Source organism: Gadus macrocephalus, chromosome 6, assembly GCF_031168955.1.
Source record: "Gadus macrocephalus chromosome 6, ASM3116895v1".
NCBI classification, from domain to species: Eukaryota; Metazoa; Chordata; class Actinopteri; order Gadiformes; family Gadidae; genus Gadus; species Gadus macrocephalus.
Genome location: NC_082387.1, coordinates 1,352,469 through 1,375,544, shown reverse-complemented (window position 1 = coordinate 1,375,544; position 23,076 = coordinate 1,352,469). Strand labels below are relative to the sequence as shown.

General features: G+C 44.7%; 2 protein-coding genes across 2 annotated transcripts in view; one reads left to right on the top strand and one right to left on the bottom strand.

Annotated features, from left to right (window-relative positions):
* Nucleotides 1-363: 363 nt before the first annotated feature.
* Nucleotides 364-3,416, top strand: LOC132459055 (juxtaposed with another zinc finger protein 1-like). Its single transcript, XM_060053439.1, has 3 exons — nucleotides 364-559; nucleotides 2,442-2,569; nucleotides 3,246-3,416. Exons 1-3 carry the CDS (start codon nucleotides 364-366, stop codon nucleotides 3,414-3,416), a joined length of 495 nt encoding a protein of 164 aa, XP_059909422.1.
* Nucleotides 3,417-8,396: 4,980 nt separating this feature from the next.
* Nucleotides 8,397-23,076, bottom strand: part of tax1bp1b (Tax1 (human T-cell leukemia virus type I) binding protein 1b) — a 43,944-nt gene continuing 29,264 nt past the window's right edge. Inside the window, exons 10-18 of the mRNA XM_060053576.1 lie at nucleotides 21,388-21,552; nucleotides 21,200-21,272; nucleotides 21,005-21,123; nucleotides 20,699-20,824; nucleotides 20,101-20,187; nucleotides 19,368-19,551; nucleotides 19,105-19,262; nucleotides 9,878-9,963; nucleotides 8,397-9,408 (exon numbers count right to left, since the gene is read on the bottom strand). Coding sequence (XP_059909559.1) covers nucleotides 9,210-9,408; nucleotides 9,878-9,963; nucleotides 19,105-19,262; nucleotides 19,368-19,551; nucleotides 20,101-20,187; nucleotides 20,699-20,824; nucleotides 21,005-21,123; nucleotides 21,200-21,272; nucleotides 21,388-21,552 — 1,197 coding nt within the window. The 3' untranslated portion in view covers nucleotides 8,397-9,209. The remainder of the gene's footprint in view (nucleotides 9,409-9,877; nucleotides 9,964-19,104; nucleotides 19,263-19,367; nucleotides 19,552-20,100; nucleotides 20,188-20,698; nucleotides 20,825-21,004; nucleotides 21,124-21,199; nucleotides 21,273-21,387; nucleotides 21,553-23,076) is intronic.

Sequence of the window (23,076 nt, the reverse complement as noted above, 5' to 3'; positions counted from 1 at the left end):
ATGAGCAGAGTCTTCCACAAGGCTGGTAGACTTAAAGCTAGCGAGCTAGTCACGTGTTTTGGGGGAGTGGCTTTGGAAGGAAGCCTACTCTTGCTGTTTCTCCAAACTGGAGCCCCTACCTTTAAGGAGCCGGTAAAGGTTAGGCTTGACGATGTCTAAAGATATACTGCACAGACTCCACAGTGAAAAGCTTTCGGTAAGGCGTCAAACAACCTCACCTCTAGACCTATCCGGCTGCTGCCATCAGACTTATCCTTAGAGACTGCACCGTGTCTCTTAAGGGCAGACTGCTGGAGAAGAGATCCTAAAAGTTGGATGAAATCTCCCAGGCTCACCTTAATAACTCCCCGGCTTGGCATATTCATGACCAAGGCGGCGCGGCGAGAGAACCAGACTGTGAGGAAGAAGTCTCAGCCCAAGCTGTCCCTCTCCTTGAGCAGCGCTGGGGAAGGCCTGACTCGGAGCCTCCACACACCCGGCACGCCAGCGGCACGCCAGCGGCAACCAGTCACCCCACCCATGAACTCCTCCTCCTCCTTCCACAGCAGTACCCCAACAGGTAACTAGGACAGAGAATAGTTTCTCTCTCTCTGTCTCCCTCTGTCTGTCCCTCTTTCTGCCGCTCTCTCTCTCTCTCTGTCTCTCTCTTTCTCTCTGTCTGTCAATCCGTCTGTCTGTCTGTCTGTCTGTCTGTCTGTCTGTCTGTCTCTCTCTACCTCTATGTCTCTGTCTCTCTCTCTTTTTCTTTATCTTTCTCTAATTCTCTCTCTCTCCCCATTGCCATCCATTATATTCCAGTGTTTAGCAGCTCCCATAGCAGTATCTTGACTTTTCCACGTGTATACGGACTACCCATGCTACATGTTTTCAATTCTGTGTTGAAGCGTATGCATGCTCACAGACTTAGAAACTGAGGCCAGCAGAGCCATATTTCAATAAATTGCAATGGTAAATCTACTAGGGGGTGTTTCTTTACTGATTGGAATGCAGAAAATGCTTTTGAATCCAAATTAGTGCTTGATTCCCTGTTGTACGAACACAATGTCAACTTGACACAAGTTTCACTTTTCCCCCACTTCCCACTTCCATGGCTAGCCTGGAGAATACCCTGATCACGTCACCTCACAGTCGTTTGGGGACACTGATAAGTCCTCTAGCTGCCCACATTGATTGGGCGGCCTGCCTTTCCCTGACACACAAACTGTCTGTCAGTGTGTATCCACTGATCTGTGGGGCCGATAAACTCCACTTATGCATACTCTTGTATATTGTTGCGTAGTCAATGTTGTTATTGCAATAATTGCATTTATGGCTGTTTATGAACTTGTCTACACAGCGAGATGGGGAGAGTTTAACAACAGTCATAGCTGACTTACATCTGGACATAGACAATCTCAAAAATGTATCGGTTCTTAATAGTCCAAATCCTTTAACTATGGAAGAGGCAGGTTGTCTGGTAGTGGGGAATGCCACAGGCGATAAGGAGATTCTCATGAGAGCAACGTAAGGATTGCATTTTCCCATGTCTATGTTTGTCAAGCTTTTTATGGAATGTTAATTTGCCCTTCAGCGTTTTGATAGTCACGCAAGCTTATTTAATAATGATTACACGATTCAACTGTTCCCCAGGACTCCAGGAAGTAGGGCTTAATGATTTAGGTTTCTCTCTGGCCCCAGGCCCCAGAGGAAGTAGGGAACCTGGGAACACAGAGACGAGCCATGCCCAACATGGATAAGGATTATTAGCAGGAGGCTTTACCTTCTCTCTGCTAACAACCAAAACAATCATTAAACAAAACCAAAGAGCCACATGTTCTATCTGCTGTCTGTTGCTATTTTACTCACTAACACATCATTGCACTCCGCGTTACGGCAACGTTACGGCTGCGGCACGTCTTGGCCGTGGTCACCGCAGCAGATAGGTTCCACTCTAATCAATGAGACCATTTCCACCAGGCGCGGCTGCGGAACGTCTAAGCAGCGTCCCAGGAGCGGCTTGCCGTGCCGCAGCGCTATCATTCCGTAGCATTCCTATTTTTTCCGCAAGCCGTTGCTGAACCGCGTCAATTTCAACAGAGCAGATCGAGCAGGCCAGGAAGTGAAAAAGTAAAAGCCATAGAGCATCCGGTCCATTTTCAAAATAAAACACAATACTCAGCTCATGTAGCCTATCACAACGTCATTTATGTATCAAATCATCCTTTTTATAAGGGCAATGGCCGGAAGGACAAAGCGTGGCATTTAATTGCAGTCGTTTTGGGAGTGGAAGGTGAGTACATTAGGTTTAGGATTATCGCGTGATCTCGTGATCTCGCGTGAATACGGCTGCCGCTGCGCTGCCGTAACGCACCCGGTGGAAATGCAAGCAAGGCAAAGTCGCGGCCAAGACGTGCCGCAGCCGTAACGCTGCCGTAACGCGTCCGGTGGAATCCCCGGGTCAGACAGCAACGAGTCCTGGACCATGGAGAGCGCCATCAGTTCTGAGTCCATCCTCGGCTCCATGGGCATGAACGGGGTAGACGAGAAGCCATTCGCCTGCCCCGTGCCGGGCTACAACAAGAGATACAAGGCAGACCACCGTCTCTCCCTCTTGATACTATCTTCGATACAAAGCCTTAGTTCATCTAGAGCGCTGTCCCCCTTCCAAAGCCCCCATCACCGCCTCACTGCCAAGTGGAGACACAAATAGACACCAAGCTGCTCCTAGTGGAAAACTTGGTGTCAGTTGAGCATTACAGCATGTCAACACAAAGGCAAAAATGAGTACACTCCAATGATTTATAGATTTTACTGAATTTTTCATTCAAATCTGAGGGTGTGTGGTCGGAATAAAAGATGTGCAGCTTGAGAAAATTGTATGGCTGACATGGTTCTGGGCGAGGACACAAGCTCAGGTCAGCACTGGCACTACTGATCGACAAGGAGCACATTCACTGTTTACCTTGCAGACTGCAGGACTCGGGACCTTTAACTTGGAGCCAAACACCCTCACCACCACCACACCCCCCTGCACACTATAATGTTCTGTTAAAATTACAAGGGCTTTGTCATCTTTGTATTAGACACCTCAGACAGGCACTTCTTCTTAGCCGGCCATTTGAGTATATTAGAATTGCACTCATGTAAAGTTCCTTCTGTAAACAAAGGTGAACTGTGTGCTTGTACTTTGATCATGAACACACAGTTACAGGTGAGAAATACAATCCCCCCTGGGCCTCATTAATCATCTTTGCCTTCCTCTTCAGAATGTGAATGGGATCAAGTACCACGCGAAGAACGGCCACAGGAACCAGATCAGGGCACGCAAGCCTTTCAAGTGCCACTGTGGGAAGAACAATAAGGCGTCTCAGGGCCTCCGGCATCACACCATCCACTTCCACCCGCCGCTCTCAGCTGACAACATCTGCAAGATGTAGCAGTGAGGTGGAGAAGGTGGAACCAGCAACCACCTGACACAAAATCACCAGCCACCACAGGCAACCAACTCTCTCTTTCTCTCTCTGGCCTCGGTTATGCTTGTCTTTTAAGTGAGACTTTTGTGATTAGATCTCTCCAGGATGGGTAAGGCCTAGCTTTCGGGCACTCCTAGATCAGATCTAGGTCGCATTTTGATAGAATAGGCAGGGTTGCATATGGTTTGGCTCACACTTAAATATTTGGTAACAACAGATAACTCAGTAAGCCCCCTGCCCTGAATGCATAAAACAGGAAAGCATGTTGCAAGTTTGTTTCATAATCAAAAATTAATAAACATTTGTATAGCCTACAACTATGAAATAAGCTGAATCAACATAATTGATTTATATTTGTAACTCTTTCCGGTCATGTTTCTGTTGAAACGAGATCTGACCACATGATCACAGGGTTCACATAATTTTCATGGACAACATCGTACCTGTGATTGACAAGTGTACTGTGTGACCACTGCTTCTCTCTTCATCTCACTCTCTTTCTATCTGCTTTTTATTCCCTTACATTCATTCTTTATCACAGTGGTTGATTACGTGTTCTAAAACCATTCCGGGTATCAAAAACAGTCATATTTTCTTTTATGTTTCCTCAAAAAAAGCTATTTATGCACATGAAGACTCTGGGTTTAATGCTGGAGCTCATTTGGAGGTAAGTTTTGTATTTTTGCAGCGAAGCTTCGAGACAACCTATTGTTTTCGTATGTTTTCCTATTATTATTATTATTATTATTATCCTTCAATGGGAGTCTATGGCAGCCCATAGAACGCCTTGGTGAAAAAACTGCACTGGATCAGGATGGTGAGTAGTCCAGCGTCCGCAGCCATGAGGAGGTCATTGGTTATTTTAACAAGAGCTGTTTCGGTGCTATGAAGTGGGCGAAAGCCTGATTGGAACTGTTCGTAAAGAGAAAAAAGGTCAAAGTTGGACATGCATTCATGTTTATAACTTTCGACCCATTCATCCAATACTCACAAACAAGGTATCAGTAGATTCCTTGATCCAAGCCGAGTTCAACGCACCCTATGTAGTCGTTTTGATTTAAAATTAAATGTCTGGTGATACGATCAGACCGCCCCATGTAGCTAATAAAATATTTCCAATGGCAACATCAGAATTTGGCCGCCACGTTGAAAGTTGTCAAAATCCATAGTTCATATTCACAGGACACAAATTATGTCCAATCATCATGAAACTTGCCATATCTGATCAAAAGTGCCAAACAGCTTTTTCAGATTCAAAACCATTTCGCCGTGACAGCCAATCAAACTTGACGGCAAAGCCGCCAAACAGGAAGTAAGCCTGTTCTCAGCATCTCTTTCAAATATCATAGCCAAACTTGGTACATAGACTCATGACAATCAATTGGGGACATCCAAACCATTTGGTGACCTTTGACCTCAGGGGGACGTCAAACAGGAAGTGAGCTCATTTCTCTGCAAGGCCTTCATGCATCCAAACCAAACTTGGCTCATAGTCTTATGACCCTATCCTGATGATGCCCAAATAATTGGGCATCATCAACGCCTAGGGGGGCGTTGTTAGCAGCAAGGCTATTCCGGCCCTTACAAAGCAACTACAATGTAATTTCATTGTGATGACCATTTGCCAATATCATCATGTAGCCACCTAACCGATTACGTCTGTCCAGCAAAATTAGTTTATTGAGTGCCATTCTGCTTGACCCCCCACATTGCTGCTCGCAGCTATATTTATCGTTATATGTTTGGGTCTTTTTATTATTTGATATATTTATAAGTTCATCACCAGAACAAGGAGCGGTTGGTGTGGAGGTTTAGTTAGCATGGCCACAAAGAAGGGCTCGGAGAACACACTGGTGTTCATGGTTCCCATTCAGATGTCTCTATAGAGCCTAAGCATTAACGAAAAAAAAAATGTTTTCGTACTTTTGTACTTGTTAGGGGAAGAAGTCTGGTTATTTAGTACCAGAAGATGACCTCAGGAGACTATTTAAGCATTTTGGTGCCACAATTCTGTCAGTGGCACCTGTCTGTTGTTTTGACACTCTTCTTTTTACTGTCTTTCAAGCTTTTTTCCCAGAAGTATGCAGTACATCTTATTTCTATGTAAGAATTAATCACTTTTTCTAACCAATTGCCCAGACATAAGCAGGCTGTTTAGACTACATCTCCTGTATTTAGATTATGAACCGGTCCAGGATTATCGAAGGAACAAGGTCATTGGGAGCAGCTCTTTTGGACTGTTCCCAACCCACCTCCAATATTTTTGCATTTAGAACTTCTGTAAGTTCCTTCAGTCATAAAACACTGCATTTCAGTCCTACCCTTTCTATACAGCCTTTTAACTGTGTGATGAAGGATCAGATTGTGCGCCAATGTCATTGTCTTGGACTGACTTGGGGTTTTGTACATCTATGTAACCTTCATTAGCGTTACCTTCTTCAAGAATCTTCCCAGTTGAGGCATGCCTCTGTCCCCCCGTTGGTCTGTTAGGTTAGTGCCATATGTGTGGAGCAGCTATTTGCCCGAGAAATGCTACACGATCAAAAGAACCTTACAAATGTCTTGTGAAAAACAGTGGCGTTGATGGATTATTCAACACCAATGTCAATGCATGGGCGTTGATGTTAAAATACTATTTGTGTGTAGGAGAATTGCCAAAGTATTGTACTGACAGTATCTATGGTACTGAAATATTATGTACAGTGAATGTATTGTCGTTAATTGCATTGAAGTATATTTTCATGTATTTTGGGGAGAATAATAATAATAATAATAATGCATTTTATTTATGGGCTCCTTTCTTGACACGCAAGGTCACCTTACGAAATCAAACATCCATAGTAGACAACAAAAAAAACAAAAAAACATAATAAAACAGTGTACAAGAGAGAAACAGCGTGTTCATTCTAGTTCCAAGAATGCAACTGACTTAAAGGGAGTAGTCTTGGGTGAATAGATACGTTTTCAGGTGAGATTTGAAGGTGTTAATGGACCTGGAGTGTTGGATGTCATGAGGCAGAGAGTTCCAGAGGTGGGGGGCTGAGCGACTGAATGCTCTTGACCCCATGGTAACCAGGCGAGCTGGTGGGAGGGTGAGCTGGATGGAGGAAGACGATCTGAGAGAATTGGTGGGTGTCTTGATGGAGAAGCTCGGTAAGATACTGAGGGGCAAGATTGTTGATGGCCTTGAAAGTGAGAAGCAGGATCTTGTAAATGATGCGATATTTGATGGGGAGCCAATGAAGTTGCTGCAGGACAGGTGTTATGTGATTGATGGAGGGGGTTCTAGTAATGATACGGGCTGCCGAGTTTTGTACAAGTTGTAATTTATGTATGGACTTAGCAGGTAAACCAAAGAGGAGAGAGTTGCAGTAGTCCAGACGCGATGCGACCAGGGTGTGAACCAGAATTTCAGCACTGTTGGGGGAGAGAGATGGGCGAAGGCGAGAGATGTTACGTAGATGGAAGTATGCTGACCGAGTGACATTATTGATATGGGACCGAAATGATAGGGTGCTATCCAGGATGACACCCAGACTCTTGACCTGGGGAGAGGGGGAAACTGATGAATTTTCAATGGAGATGGATAAGTTATTTATTTTAGAGAGGTTGGATTTGGTGCCAATACGGAGTATTTCAGTTTTTTCACAGTTGAGTTTGAGAAAGTTTTGGGAGAACCAGGATCTGATTTCCTGGAGGCAATCGGAGAGGGAGGTGGGAGGGAGGGTCGGGGTGGGTTTGGTGGACAAGTAGAGCTGGGTTTCATCTGCATAACAATGGAACTGAATATTATATCTACGGAAAAAATGGCCAAGAGGGAGGAGATAGATAATGAACAGGAGGGGTCCAAGGACAGAACCTTGGGGTACACCAGATGAGAGGGGGGAAGAATGGGATCTACATTTATTGAGTTGGACAAACTCAGTGCGTCCACATAGATATGATTTAAACCAGTCCAGAGGTGTGTCAGATATTCCAAGACAGGCTAATCGGTCGATGAGGATGGTCTGGGAAATGCTGTCAAAAGCTGCACTCAGGTCCAGGAGGATCAGGATGGTGAGTAGTCCAGCGTCCGCAGCCATGAGGAGGTCATTGGTTATTTTAACAAGAGCTGTTTCGGTGCTATGAAGTGAGCGAAAGCCTGATTGGAACTGTTCAATCAGGTTCACAATACTTTTTTTTTCAGTATTGTGAGAAAGATCATGAACCTGAGAGGCAACTGTTTTTTCCAGAATTTTTGAAAGGAAGGGGAGGTTGGAGATTGGGCAGAGATTGTTGAAGTTGCTGGGGTCAGCACCGGGTTTCTTGAGAATAGGGGTTATTGCAGCTGATTTGAGGGGTGACGGAACAGTACCAGAGATGAGAGAGGAATGGATAATTGCAGTTATAAGAGGGGTCAGGGATTGAATGCAACCTTTAACCAGTATTGTAGGGAGAGGATCAAGTTGGCAAGTGGATGGTTTAAATTTGCGTACAAGGTCGGCAATTTCAGCAGCAAAGGGGAGGTTAGTCAGAGAATGGACGGGAGAAAACTTTCTGAAAGTCAGGGGAGGGTAGGATGGTTGAGATCAGGGGGGCTAACTGCTGATGAATTTAGTCAATTTTAGTATTAAAAAATGTTTTGCTATGTTTGTCAAATTGTGAGGAGGGTTGTTGTGCGCTGTGGGACATGTCTGTATGTTACCTGTCTCACAAATTATTTATTTTTTTTAAATGGCATAATGGAATTACAGGAGTCAGTGGAGTAAAAATGGGGAGGGAGAGAGTCCGGTGGGCCTGTATAACATATATACAGACGTGTATTTGATAATTACAATGCAATCAGTTGTTTTAGATTTACTGTATTTTTCAAAATTAAGCTGCTTCTTGTTAACTTTGAGTCTGAAGAATTTTTTTCTGAAGCATGAATTCAAATTCACAAGCATGCTTTTGAAAACAAACCGATGACTTTTGAACAGACTTTATTCTTTAATAAGCAATACATGGAGCTTGCTAAAAACAAATCAAACATTTTAAAATACATAAGTTATCGTTGGAAGTCTGAAGAGAACAGAAAGAAATAACAGAAGCCTGGCATGCACCAAAGACCCAAATAGATGCAAGGCATCATCCAGACGGTTACTGAAATAATTAATGAAATCAAACATCCGAAGTTGACCAAGACAGACAATCGATGAGAGTGTACATGAATCATCAAGGCTTTTACAACATCATTGTTTACATATATGAAAAAACAAAGTATATGATTTCATCACATGAAATAATTTGTTAATGTAATCACACAAGCAATTCCTTCTCCGCTCCTGCATATTGTGCACTAGACTGCTATCTGAAGAGGTTGTTTGAGTATGGTTAGATGGAGTCTAGTGTACGTTTGGTAAACAAACACATCTTTTCCTGATTTGTAAAATCGAGTGAAAAAAATAGAGCTACGACAGAACCAAGTGAAGAACAGTCTTAGCTCTTAATTAAGTCATACCCAAATGAAGGAACTTAGGCACCATTAAAAATAACCTATTTAGATCTGCACATCTCATCGCCGAATATAGTAGCCCTGGGTTATAAGTGAAGGTCAGATACAATCTCACGTTTTTTTATGTCAAACCACCTTCGAACTAACAAAGATAACAGCAGACAAAACAAAAATACTATAAGGTCCTAAAGAGCAGATCTTCACACTAGAACATGCGGGAAGAGAAGTTGATGTGATTGAGCGGAGAAGATATACAGGCCAAGCAGATGGGATTTAACCAGTGTCTACTCAAAGTTAAGCACGTTGCCGTCGAAGTGCGTCAGTACATGGTTCTCGAAGATCTTCTGCTCGCAGTCGAGTGGGAACTGTTCGCTGCACATGGGGCAGACCTTCCAGTGGCTCTCCACATGCTCCTCGAACTTACTCTGGTCGTAGTTGGGCGGAAAGATGACCTCACAGAGTGGACAGCGTTTCATGTCCACACTGCGTATGGAGGACAAACGATGGGGGAAGATGGAAGAGATCTAGTGTTAAGGTGGTCATTGATTGATTTTCACAAATTAAAGGAACTATTTTAGTGTTGTGTCCGCTCTAACTGTCACTTCCCGGTTGGAGGGCGAGAGAGGGCGGGGTTTGGGCTGTGTCCAAGACCATTCTTGTAAACAAAGAGGTACGGGGCTGGCCAGCATTTTATATTGTAGGAAATGATTTGTGATTTTATCGATAACATTCAGAAATCAGATATGTCAAGGTTACTTGAAGCTGTAAGCTAGTTGATATGTGACACATTGTGACTTTAATAGACAAGGGATGAGCATTAAAAGGTAAAGGTCTCAGGCACTGGTTGGCCTGCTGGAAATTAACGGCAGCAGCAAGACAGAGGGGACTTTAGACATGTACAACACTGCTGCGTGAAGCCACAGCTCAGACAGAGGGCCGGTGCGGGTGTTACCTGGGCTCAAAGCAGAAGGGGCTCTGGGCCTCGCTCATGAAGGGGCTCTGGGCGTCGTATGCTGCCGGCGGCTCATTACCGTTGCTCTGGGAACCACAAAGAAACCAGTTCAAAAATCGTCCACAGTACTCTCATTTACTTTGCACAATTGAGCAGAAATTATGATGATTGGAGGCATTGTTTCATTACATATCAATGAGGAATCTATTCTAAGCTGCATATTCATCTTGTTTTAATTACAGTGTATGCAGAAACAAACATTCACTCCATGTTGTTACATAAGTAGGACACAAGTCAATGGAATAAGCGTGGACATAAAGAAAAGCACAACTGACCGGACCATCCTCATATGGTAAACCTAACTAAAAACACGCTGATCATACAGTCTTTACTCTGAGCAAAATCAAGTCGCAAAGATGAAAAATTTTGACTGGATCAACATCCTTGGTCACAATAAGCGTCAAGATATTCCCGGGTGAAAGAACGCGAACGGCTTTCACTGACCAGAAGCGATCCAGCCGGCTACTGTTAAAGGTCCCATGACATGCTATTTTATGTATTCTTTAATATAGGTATTAGTGGGCAACTAACACAGTATTCAAAGACGTTCCCTAAATTCAGCCGTGGTGCAGAGTTACAGCCACTCCGAGCCAGTCGCACATTGAGCTTCCCCCAAATGCGCTGTTTCGGTGGGCGTGTCAAGGAGGAGGGTGGGGGTGTGGCCCTGAGCAGCTTGCAGCCACCATGCGCTCTGTTTACAGTGGATGTATCGCAATGGCGAGCCGCACACAGCCTTTAGCCGTGTTCTGTAAATATTCTAGAACCCACGGGAGTCCTGGAGCTCTATATCTAAATATTATCATATAGCCTACACAGATATCTATATCATATAATATATATTATCACGGCCAAAAGCTGTGTGAGCTGATATTATGAATCTCAAACGACCGCGTTGGGTTCTCCGACGTTCCTGGTTCTTCAACGTCCACATCAATGTGAATACACACACTGTAACGCAAGTGTTTCTTGTCGGTTCTTTGACGTGTCTTGTATTTCCACAACGAGACTGTCGTGGGGGTTATCTGAGCCATGGTTGAGAAGGAATTGGGGGAAAGGAACTTTGATTTGACTCGCTGAAGTACATGAACTGCGACATGCCGCCGGTTGCCGCGAGGCACCATCGCCCGGCAGCGGGCAGCCGGCAGCAGGCAGCGCGCGGTTCAGTCGACTTCAGGTTGATGTGAAAGTGGAAGAACCAGAGACGTCGCAGAACCCGACAAAGTCGTTTGTGATTCATAATATCGTCTGGAGGCGCACACAATATGTTATATGATATAGATATCTATGTATATGATATTATTTAGATATAGAGCTCCAGGACTGTAACGCAAGTGTTGTACACTTCCTTGTTATATGGATAACCGTTCTGCTGTTGGTGTGACGTCGGACTCTCGTATCTGGTATTTCTACAACGAGACTCGTATTGGGGGTTATCTCAGCCAAGGTTGAGAATGAATTGGGGGAAGGAACTTTGGCTTTGACTCCCTCAAGAACATGAACCACGACAAGGAGGAGAAAGGGATCTTTGCCGGGCAACGCTTATGCACCTCCGCCTCCGGCGGTGGTCCCTCAGCGGGGCTCAAGCGGGAGACATTCGCCACCAACAATCCCTTTCTCCTCCATGTCGTGGTTCATGTTCTTGAGGGAGTCAAAGCCAAAGTTCCTTCCCCCCAATTCATTCTCAACCTTGGCTGAGATAACCCCCAATACGAGTCTCGTTGTAGAAATACCAGACGTGTTATGCGCCATCACACCAACAGCAGAACGGTTATCCAAATAACAAGGAAGTGTACAACACTTGCGTTACAGTCCTGGAGCTCTATATCTAAATAATATCATATAATACATAGATATCTATATCATATAACATATTGTGTGCGCCTCCAGACGATATTATGAATCACAAACGACTTTGTCGGGTTCTGCGACGTCTCTGGTTCTTCCACATCAACCTGAAGTCGACTGAACCGCGCGCTGCCTGCGGCCGGCTGCCCGCTGCCGAGCGATGGTGCCTCGCGGCAACCGGCGGCATGTCGCAGTTCATGTACTTCAGCGAGTCAAACCAAAGTTCCTTTCCCCCAATTCCTTCTCAACCATGGCTTAGATAACCCCCACGACAGTCTCGTTGTGGAAATACAAGACACGTCAAAGAACCGACAAGAAACACTTGCGTTACAGTGTGTGTATTCACACACACACACATGTGGCGCTCGCACGGTCGAGTCTCATTGGCGGGCCAACGTCTCTGGGCGGGCCAGGCAGAGTAAGGGGAGGAGCTGAGATTCCTCATGACGTCATGAGCACAGATTTCCAAATCAGCGCGCTTGAGCCTCCGTTTTTTCAAAGGCGAGCAGAACAGCTAGTGCTCGTTTTACACCAAACGCAAGTTTTAGCCACTGGGGGACCATAGGCAGGCTAGGGGAACTCATATTTATGTTAGAAAACCTCATAAATTGAGATTTTCATGTCATGGGACCTTTAACATAGTTACGTGGTTAAAAACATTGTTGTTGATCTGAAGTTGAAACGATAACGAAAACGATATTAAAGATGAACTGAACTGAAATTTGAAGTTTAGTTGATATAACAGATGTATTGTCTTCCTTCTCATTGGTACAATAGCTAAAAAGGGCTGGACTTGCTAAAAGGGATTAAATTGTACGGTGAACGTTTTACAGGGTGCCGCAATGTTGGATTTCAACTATCAGCTACGTCACTGGCATGGTAACCTACTCCTACTCTGTTGCTCTAGCAGCCATAGCAGGTAATGAGTCAGGCTCTGAGGCTCGCTGAAATGGTTACGGAAAAGCAAACAACCAGGTCTACAGGAGGATCATCTTATCGCATTGCCCATGGCTGCATTAATGAATTATATAGGCCCAAGGCAGCTGGGGTAATCATGCATTTCCACAGGCTGCCTTTGAATAGGAAACCAGCCCTTAATACATGGCTGCAGGGACGTCACTAGGATTTAGAGGCTGGAGGGGCTTAGCCCCTAGCAGTGCCCGAAATGAATGCGAAAAATTTTCATCACATCTTTAAAGTGGTTCTTTAATTCATATTACAGTAGAGTAGAGAGTACAGCAGAGCATCTATCAGGGCCTGTTTTCTGGCTCACTCTCTTTTCTTTACTTGCCTTAAGACCTCCTGCTTCCCTCTCCTGAGTCTTCAGGATGTCCTCTTTAAAAAATATATAAATAAGCTAAACAAATGTAAGAGTTGGTAGGATTCAAGTCTCCATATTGGGGTGAGTTCAAGGAAAATGTTTTAGAAATAAATCCATCAATGCAAATGAAAGAATATATAGGCTAGTTTCATAAACTCACTCTTTCCAAATAAAGTTTAGGCCTATTTCTGCCTGCCACTGATATTTCTCTATTGTGTCTGAAAATAGTCTATACTTTGAACAGAGGTTAACATAATGGTGTGGTGCATCCCTGAATTAGTTTAGTCACTAATGAAATTTGACAACACAGAACAATTGAAGTCTGAATCTTTCTGAAATATTTATTCTGCCAAATAATACGGTATGTGAAAAAAGTAGAAACAAAAAAAATATATATATATAGCTGTAAGCAGCAATGTGGGTGTCAAGCATAATGGGACTCGATAAACTAATTCTGCCGCCGGACGGTTGCAATCGGCTAGGTGGCTACATGACGACCGGGACTCGATAAACTAATTCTGCCGAACGGACGTAATCGGCTAGGTGGCTACATGACGACCGTATCGGTAATCGGACGGAAGTAATCGGCTACCATGACGGCCGTCTCAGTAATCGGTAATAACGACGGCTAGTGGAATGAACTAGAGCATTATGTGAGTATGTGTCAATGTTCACCAAATGGAAAAACGACCCTACCTAGAGGTAAGGGCGCATTATCGTCTGCCCGACAGAACAAATGACACAAATACATAGGGGTATTCAGAACAATATCCCAAACAGAGACACAATGTTATCAAGCATCCGTTCTTGAGGTGGTTCATGAAGCATCTAATCCAGTAAGAATTGCAGTTTATATTGTAAGTGGGCGGATTGGTAAATAAAGTCATTGTTGTTTGACGTCCCCCTGAGGTCAAAGGTCAGCACATTGTTTGGGTGTCCCCAGAATGATATCTATGTAGCAAGTTTGGCTATTATATGTTAAAGAGTTGCTGAGAACAGGCTTACTTCCTGTTTGGAGGCTTTGCCGTCAAGTTCGATTGGCTGTCACGGCCAAACGGTTTTGAATTAGAAAAAGCTGTTTGGTACATTCCATATAGGGCAAGTTTCATGATGATTGGACATAATCTATGGCCTGTGGATATGTAATATTGATATTGACAACTTTCAACATGGCGGCCAATTTCTGAAGTTGCCATGGGAAATATTTTATTAGCTATATGGGGCGGTCTGACAGTATCACCAGACATTAAAAATAAGTTTGAAATATACTCATGTGAAGAGAGAGGAGTCTTCGTTAATTATTACACCCCTAGAGGTCAATGGTCACCAAATATAGTATGTATTTCAATGGCTCGGTTTAGCTTCACTGCTATGTCATTTTCAATGAATTGACAGGACTGCAAAGTTGTGAAGCCTACTGTGATCCATTGTTTGACGCAGCCAGGAGTGCAGCCGGCCGCAGTACACTAGTAAATCACAACCGTTTAGGAAAAATCTGTAAACGAAAACCGTAAAAAATAATAATAATCACCGCGCCATTGTTTCAACGGGAATCGCGACGGTCCATACTTTCAACATAAAGTGTACATATTTATAATTTGAAATTCGTCCCAGCCTTTATGCCACAGATTCTCTAGGGTCTATAGCAATAACCGCGTTGTCTGATTACAGTTTCATTCATTTTTCACGATTTACCAGCTCTCGTTTTGAAAAATAATCACCGCACCATTCGGTTCAACGGGAATCGCGACGGCCTATACTTTCAACATAAAGTGTCCATATTTATAATTTGAAATTCGTCCCAGCCTTTATACCACAGATACTATAGGGTCTATAGCATATAACCGCGTTCTCTGATTACAGTTTAATGAAACAGTAAGCTGACATCATCCTAATTAACACCGCAACTGCAAATTAACCACATGGAGATAACCATGGCAACCGGTAAAACAAATGTTCTTTTTGCGATCATTCTGCTTGCGCATCCAGCGTGTTGAATATAATCCCCCTATTGAACGAAGTTAAACCGAGTGAGCGCGACTGCGGTCCACTTTAAAAAAGTGGGCATCAGCTCCTCTGCCACTCACCATGCTCTGCTTCTTCTCCCTCACACTCGTAAAATACCTTCGTATATCCATCTGGTCAATGAGTTGAATGATATACCATTAGGGACAGCAAGCCATTCGTTGTAACTTGTCACACTCACAATATTGCTGATTATAACAGCAATCTGCAGGGACTGATAGCTGTCATAGGCTAGCAGCTACGTTGTTGAATTTAGTCTAGGGCGGCTACTCTAAAATTAAAGTAGATGTAGCCTTTTCTGTCCCTTAAGTGGACCTCAGGCAATTTCACATTAGAACCTACTTACAATTTCACTCTGATCTGCAAATCCTGTTTTGTCTTCTTTTTGTCTCTTACTTCTCTTACTCTGCCTGACGCCGACCCTTCAGAAAATGTAACGTTAAATGACCCCTCAGCCCTAGCCCCTCCCGCCAGCGCTCTCGGAAACTATTTCAATCCAAAAGACAACTTCTAATTGTATTAGTATTTATTTCAACTCATACTCTGGTTTATTATGTTAAGTGTAGGCATGTTACGATTTCCTTGTAAAAAGGAAATCGTAACATGTAGGGGGGGATTTTGAACATCTTCGGGGGGCTTAGCCCCCCCCAAAAAGGCCTAACGACGTCCCTGCATGGCTGGCAGCCTTAAAACTGACTAGCCCTTCGATGTCAATCAGCCCCTGTCATATCAATCTCCACAAGCTAGCACTCCGACCCTAAAGTGTATCAACTATTACTCAGACGATATCACAGATCTATGTTTCCAAACTGCTAATTAAACAACGTTCGCCAACTAGCTGATTGCTGATGCAGAGGGAGTTAAACTCGAAAAAGTAGTTTCATAGTAAGATGTATCCGTGCAATATCCATCTGTGCAATATCCATCAACATCCACCAGAAAGTAAACCTCCAACATCCACCTAAAGTAAACGTCACACTCGTGAATCCGCCTCGCATCTATGCTCATCTGCGGGTGTATCTCCCAAAGTGCATTCAACCGATTTTTTTGTGAAACCATGTCTTTAATAACCATGTTATTAGGCAGATAATAAACCATGTTCTTTAATAGGTCCATGGTCCCAGGGTGGTTTCAAATAAATCCGGACCTATGGGGTTTCGTGTTGGGATTCGTGTGGACGCCTGAAGCGACGTCAGAGTTCTGTTGAAAGTTAGTTTTCTTTTTGTATTACTGTTTTAGCTTTAAATACAGCCCCTTTGTCAATTGAATTACTAACTGTACATTAAAAAGTATTTCTAGTCAATCTAAAAGGTTTAACAACTACCATCTCATCCTCGACTTGAATGTTTTTATACAGCGCGCAGGCTTGATGCGCTCCACTTACTTTTGTGGAGAACCAGCGCCTTGAATATGTAGGTACTACAGCGTTTGGACAGCTCGTTGCGTTTCCGCAATGAGTCCGTTTTTACGGAGATATTCCTGAAACGCATCAAAGGAAAACGAAGGGGGAATGATCGTTTTCGCCTTGTTACTTGGTTGCTATTTATGGGGCGCTCCAGTGTCTCCGCTCGGACGTCCCTAAGAGAGAGCATGGCCACTTCGAAAACCTCTCTTCTCGCCGCATAGCATCCGAAATGCCCTATGCATGGTTATGCAAACTAATCCCACCATTAGACGGTCAAGGTTGACCGAGACCTCTCGGCAGCAGACCGATTCAATGACAGTGTCAATGCTCCGGCAGCACCCACACGCACACCAGTCACACCCACACGATCCAAAGGTGGAGCTGGAGCCTGAAATGCAGTCGGACACTACAGGCATGTTTCCTAACAGGCTCAAACGCGTAACCAGCCATATTAAAATCACTATTTTCCGCCGTGGAGTGTAGAAGATGTTCGCGTGTCTGCAGCAACAACCTAGTCCTACCATGCCAGTGTCGTCATCGGCGCTCTAAAAGACACATTTTCTATTGTTGCTAAAAAAAAGCTAGGTATTGATTTTTTTTGACATGAAAATCTCACTTTATTAGGTTTTCTAACATAAATATGAGTTCCCCTAGCCTGCATATGGTCCCCCAGTGGCTAAAACCTGCGTTTGGTGTAAAACGAGCACTAGCTGTTCTGCTCGCCTTTGAAAAAACGGAGGCTCAAGTGCGCTGATTTGAAATGTCTGTATTTATGACGTCACCAAGAATCTCAGCTCCTCACCTTACTCTGCCTGGCCCGCCCAGAGACGTTGGCCCGCCAATGAGACTCGACCGTGCGGTGTGTGTGTGTGTGTGTATGTGTGAATACACACACTGTAACGCAAGTGTTTCTTGTCGGTTCTTTGACGTGTCTTGTATTTCCACAACGAGACTGTAGTGGGGGTTATCTGAGCCATGGTTGAGAAGGAATTGGGGGAAAGGAACTTTGGCTTTGACTCGCTGAAGTACATGAACTGCGACATGCCGCCGGTTGCCGTGAGGCACCATCGCCCGGCAGCGGGCAGCCGGCAGCAGGCAGCTCGCGGTTCAGTCGACTTCAGGTTGATGTGAAAGTGGAAGAACCAGAGACGTCGCAGAACCCGACAAAGTCGTTTGTGATTCATAATATCGTCTGGAGGCGCACACAGCTTTTGGCCGTGATAATATGTATTAAATTATATAGATTTCTATGCATTATATGATATTATTTAGATATAGAGTTCCAGGACTGTAACGCAAGTGTTGTACACTTCCTTGTTATTTGGATAACCGTTCTGCTTTTGGTGTTATGGCGCATAACACGTCGGACTCTCGTCTCTGGTATTTCTACAACAAGACTCGTATTGGGGGTTATCTCAGCCAAGGTTGAGAATGAATTGGGGGGAAGGAACTTTGGCTTTGACTCCCTCAGGAACATGAACCACGACGTGGAGGAGAAAGGGATTGTTGGCGGCGAATGTCTCCCGCTTGAGCCCCGCTGAGGGACCACCGCCGGAGGCGGAGGTGCGCTGCCCGGCATCTCCTCCTTGTCGCGGTTCAGTCTACTTCACAATGATGAGGATGTCGAAGAACGTCGGAGAACCCAACGCGGTCGATTGAGATTCATAATATCGGATCACACAGCTTTTGGCCGTGATAATATATATTATATGATATAGATATCTATGTAGGCTATATGATAATATTTAGATATAGAGCTCCAGGACTCCCGTGTGTTCTAGAATATTTACAGAACACGGCTAAAGGCTGTGTGCGCCTCGCCATTGCGATACATCCACTGTAAACAGAGCGCATGGTGGCTGCAAGCTGCTCAGGCCACACCCCCACCCTCCTCCTCATTTGCATTATAGCTACAGACACCAAAACAGCGCATTTTGGGGAAGCTCAATGTGCGACTGGCTCGGAGTGGCTGTAACTCTGCACCACGGCTGAATTTCGGGAACGTCTTTGAATACTGTGTTAGTTGCCCACTAATACCTATATTAAAGAATACATAAAATAGCATGTCATGGGACCTTTAAAATACATTTTGTGTATTTTTTTTATAATGGTCATAACTGACACGTTATCGATGTTGATTATTTCAGTTCAGTTCATCTTTAATATTGTATGATATATATATATATATATATATATATAAATGAGACTTCCCGTAGCACCCTGCAAGAAGAAAATCATTCATTCAAGCCATTTACTCTTGTTTTCTCGATCGTGGAAGGGTTTGTTTACTAGTGGTGCCGTTGGAGAACGCATTGGCTTTTGCCACCCGGAACAACGTATTGTGACGTCATGGTGAACTGTCCTATTTTGGGCCGCAAAATTGGGTCCAAGCAAGCAGCGTGATATGTTGAAGTTGGCGTCAAAATGGAGGTGGGGTTATATCGACGTGCGCTATAGCGAAGGTAAATGGAGTTGAAACCAGTCCTAGGCAGCCCCAAATGGTGGCTGAGGCCTTCTATATACATGTATACATGCTACATATAAGTGTGTCCGTGTTCTGTCAGAACTCACGTTGTTGTTGTTGCGCTGCTCCTTGGGCTCCTCCAGGTCGTCGGGCCGGCTGAGGTTGCGGCTGGGCTGGATACACACCACGTTGCTGTCCCAGGACGGCGGGCCCAAAGGGGGCAGTCTGAGCAGCTGCTCGTCGGAGAAGTCTTCGTCGGACTCACCTGCTCATGTTGTTCAGAAGAAATATGCATGTCAGAAGGGCTCCAACCTATGCCTGCAATCCCACTCTTCACTGAATTTTGAGAAAGGGTTAGGAGGATACTGACCTTGTGGGTCTGAGGTAGAGTACGGATTCCCAAAGTGCAGCTCGGTGGAGCTCTGGGCGACCAACATGGGAGTGGGGGCGTCCAGGGTGTAAGGGATGGGGTACTGCAGGAACACGGGGGTGCTTGCCTCAATGCTCTCAGCCTCCCTCTGATCCCCCTTCCTGCTGCTGCCCTTGTTCACACCCTGGCAACACAAACATCATTATTCCAATTTCAACCCGATTTGATGGTAAAAATATACTTTTAGTTCTTAATTGACAGAGCGATGAGGTCCATATGTATGCAGATACTTCTTTATCTTTCCAAGCCTTCCGGTGTTCAAGACGATCAATCACTTCCTACAACAGCTCCTTTTGAGACCCATCCCCCTGGCCACTCAACCCAACACTTAAACCAGCATACAAAATAAACTTTTCTCCATTTCAAAGGGAATGATAGTTTCTGTTTTATGGAAATTTGTTGCAGGCGCCAATTTAATTTACATTCTGAACCTCAAATTGAGCCGTTTCACCGCTCCGAGCTCCAGCCGTGCTCCTCCAGGCAGTGCTCGGGGTCAGAGATCGCTGTGGTCCAGAGTAACGGAAAATCACATCTCATTGACTTTGCTTCTCCAATTAGAGAGAAATGTTAAACCTAAACCAGATCGAGAGCACCCAGACGGCAGGGAATGGCAGACTGGGCTCAGTTTTAGAGTGGAAGTTTATAAAAGGAGAAAATGAAGGTGGTCCCCAACCCCCTCTAGCTGCTCCTTCTCCTTCACTAGGAGGGTAAGCGTGTCCTTCAGGTCCTTCAGCTTGCGCCCTTTCTCCGCCACCTGGCTCTGCAACACAATACAACATGAGTTATGAAGCAAAATACACTGCAACGTGTTATACACACCTAAATTCATTCATTTATGGTGTAAAAGGCTGTCCGTCTCTAACGGGGACTAATACAAAGAGCGGGATTTAAAGCAAAACATCCTGTTTGGATTCCTTCACTAGCACTGAGAATGTCTCTATGCCTGAGTTAAGCCCAGTTACAGCTCCTAGGCAACAAGGGGAAGACTCCTCAGAAGCCCTCCTGCCTGAAGAGCCCGACATAAACAGCCATAAAACGTCCTCTTAGAGAGAGCTTGCCTCATAAACAACACCATCACAATGGCTGTGTTGGCTGGGGCCCTGGCATCAAAGGCTACATCCTCCAGGCCAGCCACACACGGCAATAAAGAGAAACACAGACATCTAGTATCAGCCGTCCATAGAGAGCTCCGTTTGGTGGAGTATGTTTGGCGGCTAGCTAGCGGGAGTGTTTTGCCTGTTGCTGCTTTGCTTTGAGCACTGAATGGTTACCTTGTAGCGGTCCTCCTCCGCTGCCAGCTGCAGTTTGAGGTTATCGTTAGTCTTCACTTGCTCCTTCAGTTTCACCTCCATTTTGGAAAGCTCATCGGCAAACATGCAGCTCCGTTCCTTCTCCTCCTAGAACATTAACGCTCCTCATCAGCTGGAATTCTCTTCACAAACTTATTTTCTGATAAGCCAACTACAGCCTGGGTATAGAACAACTTACTTAAGAAAAACACCCACAGCACCATTAAAGATATTATACGATCATATCACTGACTTGCTTGTATAAAACAGGATGTAGGAGTTTCTTACAGTCAGCAGTTGTTTGTATTTCCTGTACTTGTCATTCCTGTCTGAGGTCTCTCTGCTGATGCCTTTGAGCTTCTCCTGGATTATGGCTTCTAGCATGGGGTCGGCTGAACCCGGGCTCCCTGCACACACACAGCAGGGGGGTCAGGCTCTAACTGAGCACTCACACCTGCTACAGCCAGTCAGTTGTATCTCTACCTGGAACCGAGGTGTCCGGACTCACTGACACATGAACGGTTGCAGCTTCAGCCGCAGAGCTCTTCCTCTGCTCCTACACACACACACACACACACACACACACACACACACACACACACACACACACAGTCAACCAATTGGTGATATTGATTGATTTTTGGGAGCCATGGTTTGTGGCGGGGACCTACCCCCTGCTGCTCCGACAGTTTGGACACTTGTCTCTGCAGCCTCTGACACTCCTTATACTTCTCCTTGTAGTGCTCGGCCGCCATGTGGAGCCTGAGCTTCAGGTCCTCCACCTCTCTCTGCAGCTCCGCCACTGGCTCCTCCACAGCATCCTCCTCCGCCCGGGCCTGAAACCACACAGCAACCGGGGGGGGGTTAATGAACGATAGTAGTATACACAAATATCATCGTAAAACACATTCTCTTCTGACCATGCATTTAATTGGCTTTGACCACCATCAGTTCTCGGCAATTCCTCATTCGCCCTCTCACGTCTGACAATGATACGGCTCTGGGCCATCATACATGTTATTTGTGGTTCTTTCCACCTCTAGACGCTATTCTTCGTTTGCAACTGACGTCACAGCTAATTAAAATTCGTAACCAAACCGGAAGTCGGCCATCTTGGTAGGAAAACAATCACAACATTGCGCCCCGCTACACTTGTTTCAGTCACATTAGAGTGGAGGTCATTCAATCGCAAAGCGCGTATCTAACCTCAATTGTTTCGCTATTGTATTATTTTGTTTGGCTAATAATGCCTACCAGTTGTGCTGTGTGTGCACGGTTGTGCGAATAATTTCATACGGGAGAATGGGAATTGCAGTTTTTTTAGGATTCCAAAAGTGATCACAACTCAAGGTGAGCGGACGCGTGAGTTGACCGAGGAGCAACTTCGATTTCGACATCTACCGGGGCGACATGGCACAAATATATCTCGCCAAAACTCGTATTTGTGGTAATCACTTCATAACTGCCAAGTTTTGGGGCTCAATCAATTTGTGAGAGGTTCTTTGCGAGAGTTTTTGCGCCTGAAGTTCTAAGTTGGTTTTTACCAGGAAACCCTTAACCCGTAATCTACACTCTGTAAAAGGGCCTGATCCTCGCTAAAATCATCAGCTTGTAGGGATCGAAACCTAACAGGTTAACTTTCTGCTGGTATCTTCCCCTGTCGGGACTGCTTGAATTTGAGAAATATTCAGACCTTTGTATCGCACTATTGTGTTCGCTGCTAGAAGACGCCTGTGTTTTCGCTTGTGTTTTCCTACCAAGATGGCCGCCGTCGTGACGTAAGCACTTTTTACGTCATTTTGATCACGTGGTTGCAAACGAAGAATAGTTCTAGTACTAGGCTGAGGCTACCTTCCACCACGTCTCCCCAACGTGACATCATCGCCGAATGGCGTTAGAAAACACCCGTTACTACCAAAAATGGACTTTAACACTATTTTGGAGACATTTTATAAATGATATTTTGAGTGCTTGATATACCCATTAATCAAAACTTCTGGTTAACCTGCACGTAGGCCTTTAATTCTAAACAGCATTTTACACAGTAGCCTATAATAGGAAATGCTCAAAGGTAAGTCAATGTCATTAAACACTGACATTTTATGGGGAGAGAAGCAACGGTGGTGGACCTTACTAAATGCCCTATCCATTGTATCGGTCTGTAAAATGCTAATCAAATCAAATGTATTTATTAAGCACATTTAATAACAAGGTGAGGGGGGGGGGGGGGGGGGTCTTGTATTTTATTTATGTTTTTGTTCTAATGCTGTTTTTTTACTGCAGTATGAAGTAGACGATGAACTAATGCCTGTACGTGAAGTGTTTGTGTGTGATTGCAGTGACTAGGCTGGATTTACATA

Coding starts and splice junctions, on each gene's coding strand:
- LOC132459055 (XM_060053439.1), top strand. CDS start 364: ATGACCAAGGCGGCGCGGCGAGAGAACCAGACTGTGAGGAAGAAGTCT. Junction 560..2,441: donor CCACAGCAGTACCCCAACAG/GTAACTAGGACA, acceptor TCCCCGGGTCAG/ACAGCAACGAGTCCTGGACC. Junction 2,570..3,245: donor GCTACAACAAGAGATACAAG/GCAGACCACCGT, acceptor CTTCCTCTTCAG/AATGTGAATGGGATCAAGTA.